General features: G+C 37.9%; 2 protein-coding genes across 2 annotated transcripts; both read right to left on the bottom strand.

Moving 5' to 3' along the window:
• Positions 1 to 829: 829 nt before the first annotated feature.
• Positions 830 to 1,759, bottom strand: LOC309355552 (olfactory receptor 10AG1-like; the record flags this gene model as incomplete). The annotated part of the gene is made up of 1 exon (XM_081886497.1): positions 830 to 1,759. One exon carries the CDS (start codon positions 1,757 to 1,759, stop codon positions 830 to 832), a length of 930 nt encoding a protein of 309 aa, XP_081742623.1.
• Positions 1,760 to 6,008: 4,249 nt separating this feature from the next.
• Positions 6,009 to 6,938, bottom strand: LOC309355551 (olfactory receptor 10AG1-like; the record flags this gene model as incomplete). The annotated part of the gene is made up of 1 exon (XM_081886496.1): positions 6,009 to 6,938. One exon carries the CDS (start codon positions 6,936 to 6,938, stop codon positions 6,009 to 6,011), a length of 930 nt encoding a protein of 309 aa, XP_081742622.1.

Here is a 6,938-nt window from a genome sequence, read left to right on the forward strand (position 1 = left end):
TCTTGCTTTATGTTTGAGAATCATTACATTAGGGCACACATCCCAAATATTGTTGTGCTGTCATTGTTCTTTCGGAAGATATTGAAGATCCAGAATTCCTCAGATTTTGTATCTGAATGTAAAGTGTGCATGTGTGTTCATCTTTCAGTCAACCCTTAGGTTGGTTTGCTTAATGTGTGCCAGTTGCTGTGGGTTTCAATACTGAAGAGAGTGCTTACAGGTTTCAGCCAAGGGAGCTTCATGTATTTTTTAATGAGAAGACAAAACATTTATTTATTTAGACTGAAATCCTATTTTAAAAAAATATATGGGAATAAGTCATAGACTCCAAGAACTACAGAGTTGGAAAGGACCATGAGAGTCATCCAGTTCAACCCCTTGCAATCTTTTGCCCGGTGTGGGACTTGAACCTGCCACAATCCTGAGATTAAGAGTCTCATGCTCTACCAACATAACTATGCACAGGACTCTAAAGTCTGCTGATTGTAATGAGTTCTACTTCTAAGCAGATATGCTTTGTATGGTAAAATTGCAAAGGATTACAGCTGAAGAATGGCTGCATGGAAAACACAGAACATTGCTGTTTTACAGTGACACTGAAAGTTTAAGCACATTGAACTTAATACATTATAATTTGATTCACCTTAGAGGTGGGAATCTCTTTCTCTGTCAAGAGTGACATTTCTTCAGGGGTAATTTGTCATAGCCCCCCCTCCCCATATGTTGGAGCCCCCACTTGTTTCTGGAATCTTCTCCTTCAATATCTGTAATCTCTCCTTGCCATTGAAATGTATTTGGTGTAAGAAAGCAATGCTACTATTTTGTAGTATCACATTTTTCTACCCAGCAATTTTCTCAGGGACACTTTCACTTCCCTGTTTCTCAGGCTATATATGATTGGGTTACACATAGGAACTAAAATGGTATAGAACAAGGAAAGCAACTTATTAATGTCTTCTGTCTCCTTTGACCTAGGACTCAAATATACAATAGTTGCTGAGCCATAAAAGAGAGATACGACAATAAGGTGTGAGGAGCAAGTGGAGAACACTTTCTTCCGACCGTCTGCTGAAGGCATCTTCAGAATAGCAGAAATTATTTTCACATAAGAAGCAAAGATAAGGGAAAAAGGGATGATCAAGAAAACTACGGCAGCTGCAAACACAATTAACTGGTTAACATTGGTGTCAGCGCAGGCCAGATCAAGCAGTGGGGGTACATCACAGAATAAGTTATTAATTTCATGAGAGTCACAAAAGGGCAAGGTGAACACTAGATATATTTGTCCTGCATGTATGGACATGTTGACAACCAATGATCCAGTGATGAGTACCAAACAGAATTGCTTGTTCATGATGAGCTTATAATACAAGGGGTTACATATGGCTACATATCGGTCATAAGCCATGGCAGTCAATAGGAAGCACTCTGTGCCTCCTAGTATAAGTAGGAAATAGATCTGGGCAGCACAGCCAATGAAAGAAATGTTGCTCTTTTCTGCCACTAAATTGGCCGCCATATTCGGCACAGTGACTGAGGTGTAGCAGATCTCCAAGAAAGACAGGTTCCTCAAAAAGAAATACATAGGAGTGTCAAGGGCAGGGTCGGATATTGTAACATAAATGATTAGTCCATTTCCAATTAGAATGCCTGAATATGTGATCAGGAACACAGAAAAGAGCAAACCTTGGAGATCTGGGAGATTTGAGTATCCAAGAAGAATGAAGTCAGAAAATGCAGTGTGATTATCTCTTGCCATATTTGGATCCCTTTAGTCTGAAGAGATGATAATGACAGAAAAAAGAATCAGCCAGCCCAAACAGAATTGTTTTACAGTTCCCCTTATCAAAACCTCAGCTACTACAAAGTCCATATTTATCAATCATTGTGTCATGTAAGCCCAGAAACAAAATTCATGCCCACACTCAAATATTTGCTGAAGTGGCCATTCTCTGCATCCTGACATAGGTGCATGCTAGGTTAATCCGCAGTGGTAAAAATGCTTCTTTCTGTAAGCCCCAGTTGTTCATTCCATCTTCCCTATTTTCAGCTCTCATCCCCATGCCACATGAAAATAATTTTGTTCCGGGTGGCTTTCCATTAAGTTTAGGACATTCGGCTGATTGTGTTTTAGTTACCTGCCATGCTTTTGTGACTGTTGGTATGGTTTTATGTATTTAACTGCTTTACTGTTGATTGTTTTACTGTGTCTTGAATGTTATTAGTTAATCTGAGGACTGTGTTGTTAAGTAGAAAGTTTAGATCTAAAGCATCTGAATAAATAATCCTGTACTAAAAATTCTGACATATCATGCTTTATCTGATTATTTGATCACAAAACTGAGGATTTTTTTATGCTGAGGTCTTGTAAGCTTCATGGGTTGTGCAGATTCAATCTTTCTATGTGCACATTCTGTACATTGGCTTCCACACAATCCCATTTTATCAGTCTTGGGAATCCATAATCCAACACAGAAAAAAGTTCCATTCTCCAGAACAGAACAAAATTTCACATAGACAGAGCTAAGATAAATTGCTCAATTATGAATTTACAAAATGAACATTATTAAGATTGCATTCCTCTTTATATAATTAAATATTTCAAATATTTATTTTAATTGGCATTTGACCTAAGAATAGAATATATGCCTTAGATTATTCATTGCTATTCTGTCACTTGCCATCCAAAAGAGTGTCTGGAGGTCTGTAGATGCTGTAGAGATTTATTCATTTTTCTGTTGTTCCCACTGTCACGCCTACACTACTTTCCAATTTCTTCTTCTCTTGTGCATGCAAGTATTTCCTGCACCCTTAAAAATAAAAGGGGCAACAGGCAACAATAAATGTTACAAGACCAGCCTTAGGTCACAATCCAAACTTCAGATGCTTCTTGGTTGGGCTTTACATGATGGCAAGGATTAATGGAGCCACGGCTGCATCTGCAGCCCTGACAAGAGTTGCTGCAGGAGTTGGTTCCAAACTGGGCCTGTGTCAGGGGCTGGTCTGAATCGGAAGATGGGGGAATGCAATCACAGGAAGATCAGCTTCTAACAGAAGAGGAGGGGAAATATTCACTTCCACTGCTTATGCTGTCCACCACATTGGTATGGCATTATTACATCTATTTCCTAAGGAAGTATGGTTTAGAAATATCTAAATAACTGAAGTGGCAGCCTAGATGGAGGTAGCTAAAAATTTGAAATTAGAGAAAGTGTAAACAGTTGATGCTTAGTCAAATAGATAAAACAATAGCAAAGAAATTGATTTTTATACTGAAACTAGTCAAAGGAAAATCTAAGCTACTGGACTTTCATGTGGTCTGGCATCCAGTTAGGGCTTGTATCTCAGTGTGTAAACAACAGCTGAATATGTCACAAGCTTTCCTTCAACAATGGAATGAACCATGATGTTTCCTTGCTTGCATTGCTATATAAAAGACTCATTTTTCTACCCATATCCAGATTGGTAAAATAGACAAGTGAAGTATAATTACACTAAATGGTTCATTTAGAATGAGGGAACAGCGGTGGGGTGTTTCTTATCCCTGTTTGTATTATTCTGCTGTTCTTTCTACCCCAATCTATGTATTTTAGAAATAATTTTTATAATAAAATCAAAATAAATATACCATCATGACAACTAGTTTTTGAATCAACTGCTTCAATCTGCTGAACTGGCATTGTTACAGGTGCTACAAAACACAAATTGTTTTAACTACTTTTAAAAAGGGAATATCATGCTTTTGGCTATGTTCGGTCTTAATTATAGTTCTGGTTTAATTCTGAACTGGATGTTTCTTTCTTTTAATATTTGCTGGAAGACTGTTTTATTAATTTGTTTCTGATTGTGTGGCATATTGGCGTTCTATGGAAGATGCCTTAAGAGAGTCTTTTCACTTAAGGGCAGCATATAAATGTTTTGAATAGATAGATCATAGATAGATAGATATAGATGATAGATAGATGATAGATAGATAGATAGATGATGATAGATATAGATAGATAGATGATAGATAGATGATAGATAGATAGATAGATAGATAGATAGATAGATAGATAGATAGATGATAGATAGATAGATAGATGATAGATAGATAGATATTTAGTTCTGTGAGCTCTATGCCCAGAGAAATGTGCAGAGGTGGAAACTTGAAGAACACAACAGGAGGAATCTACTTGTCTATAAGGTATGTGAAATGGAAAAGAAAAGAAAAAGACTCAGAGTGATTGAAAACACTTCTGAAATCCTGGTGCAAATATACAGTTAAGCAGAACAAAAGTATCATCTTACCTGTGTTGTGAATAAAGAGTTTCATTTCAACATTTTATTTCCTTGGGGGTCCATAAGAATGCATCATTTTGCTCAAAGAGAAAAGCAACTCATTCTGAATGTACATGTTACAAACCAACCATTTAGATATTTTAAATACATTTGACAGTTACCGTATGTTAATCCAAAGGGATAAGTTTGAGAAAGACACTTAAAAATGATATGCAATTATATATTTGTATACATACACATATGTAGAAATGCAATTGTGGGTGTTATCTAGGGAAAGTGTCTCAACTGTAATGGACTTTCATTAGAAAACGTCTAATTAAATTTTGGCAATAGGAAGCAGTTTCTTTAGGCAACTTTTCCTGAAAAATCTGGAAAATTTGATGTGAGAAATCTAGAAGCCTTGATATAGGTTACCCAGAAGTAAGGGTACACATTAGTTTGTAATCATGTCAATTTTCAAAGCAAATTAAATAGCCTTAAAAGAAATGTGCTTCACCTATTCAAACATCCTCCCATCAACTTCCCATGGGAATAATTCCAGGAGAGAGAGAGAGGCAGACAATGACCACTCAGAGCTTCTTCTAGCTAAACTGCCCTCCCTCAACAACACACAGGACCATGTACCATCAACTGTCCAGTGAGAATTATTCCAGGAGGCAAAAGACCACCCCAGAGATTGCTTCAGTGGAAATTCCTTCTTTCCCCCCCCCAGTCTATTTCTATAAAATGTTGATTTCCTTGAGTCAAAATGAGAGTACCCCTAAACATTTTTTTAATATACAGTGGTACCTCGGGTTACATACGCTTCAGGTTACATACACTTCAGGTTACAGACTCCGCTAACCCAGAAATAGTGCTTCAGGTTAAGAACTTTGCTTCAGGATAAGAACAGAAATCGTGCTCTGGCAGCGCAGCGGCAGCAGGAGGCCCCATTAGCTAAAGTGTTGCTTCAGTTTAAGAACAGTTTCAGGTTAAGAACAGACCTCCGGAACGAATTAAGTACTTAACCCGAGGTACCACTGTATAGAAAAAAAGGACTGAGTAAATCCATCCATCAATCTCCCCCAAATGTCTCCACGAAGGAGGTATTTGGTGAACCATCACAGGAGATGAATGATAAAACTGAAAGGGCCCTTTCTGTCCACATCAAACTCTGTTTTATTGCAATTCCTCTTTATATTTTAATCAGCAACAATTTTATTTGTTATTGTTCTTTGCTGCCTTAGGAACCCTTGGTGGAAAGACAAGCCATTGAGTTGTGTAGCTTACTGAGAAACAATGGGTATGGAAAGGTCACAAATCATATTGCCAGAAGCAGGGAAGTGGTAGAGGCATTGCAAGGGATAGGGGAGTGAAAAACAGTTGCTAAAGTGCCCAACAAGTTTAATTGTTGGCTGTCACTTTTTGGGAGAAGGGAGGGAAGAAGAAGTATAAATTTCAGGTAGGATTGCCATATTTTGAGGAGCAAAAAAGAGGACACATTTGCCGACTTCAACTTTTAACTATGGATCGCTATGACGACTCTACCCATGAAAAAGAGGATGTGGCCTGGAAAAAAGAGGACATATGGCAACTCTAATCTTCCTTATTATCATTTTGAAAAAAATATACTATTATGGCTTTCTAAAATTTAGGATGTTATTTTGCTGCCCCAGATGATGAAAATTTTATTTTCTGAAACTGTTTTGGCGACAACAAAATATTTTTAGTACATTCAAAACATTGTATCACATTTTTTTTCTCAGCAGTTTCACCAGGGAAGCCTTCACTTCCCTGTTTCTCAGGCTATATATGATTGGGTTAAACATAGGAACTAAAATGGTATACAACAAGGAAAGCGACTTATTAATGTCTTCTGTCTCCTTTGACCTAGGACTCAAATATACAATAGTTGCTGAGCCATAAAAGAGAGATACCACAATGATGTGTGAGGAACAAGTAGAAAACACTTTCTTCCGACTTTCCGCTGAAGGCATCTTCAGAATAGCAGAGATTATTTTGACATAAGAGGCAAGGATAAGGAAAAAGGGCATGATTACCAAAAGCATGGCAGCTACAAACACACTTGTTTTATTAATGTTGGTATCAGCACAGGCCAACTCAAGCAATGGGGGGATGTCGCAGAATAAACTGTTGATTTCACGAGAGTCACAAAAGGGCAGAATGAACACTAGATAGGTCTGTCCTACGTGTATTGGCATATTGACAGCCAATGCTGCAGCAATGAGACCTAAACAGAATTGCTTGCTCATGATGAGTTTATAATGTAAAGGGTTACAGATGGCCACATATCGGTCGTAAGCCATGACAGCGAGAAGCAAGCACTCAGTGCCTCCTAGTAAAAGCAAGAAATAGATCTGGGCAGCACAGCCATAGAATGAAATGCCCTTGTTTTCCACAATGAAATTGACCAGCATCTTTGGAAGGGTGACTGAGGTGTAGCAGATCTCCAGAAAAGACAGGTTCTTCAAGAAGAAATACATAGGGGTGTGAAGGGCAAGGTCAGTTTCAGTAATGCAGATGATTAGTCCATTTCCTATCAGAATTTCTGTATAGATGAATAGGAACACCAGAAAGAGCAAACCTTGGAGATCTGGGAGATCTGAGTATCCAAGGAGAATGAAGTCAGAAAATGCAGTGTGATTTTCTTGTGCCAT

The sequence above is a fragment of the Podarcis melisellensis genome (assembly GCF_964234715.1).
Source record: "Podarcis melisellensis genome assembly, chromosome: 13".
NCBI lineage: Eukaryota > Metazoa > Chordata > Lepidosauria > Squamata > Lacertidae > Podarcis > Podarcis melisellensis.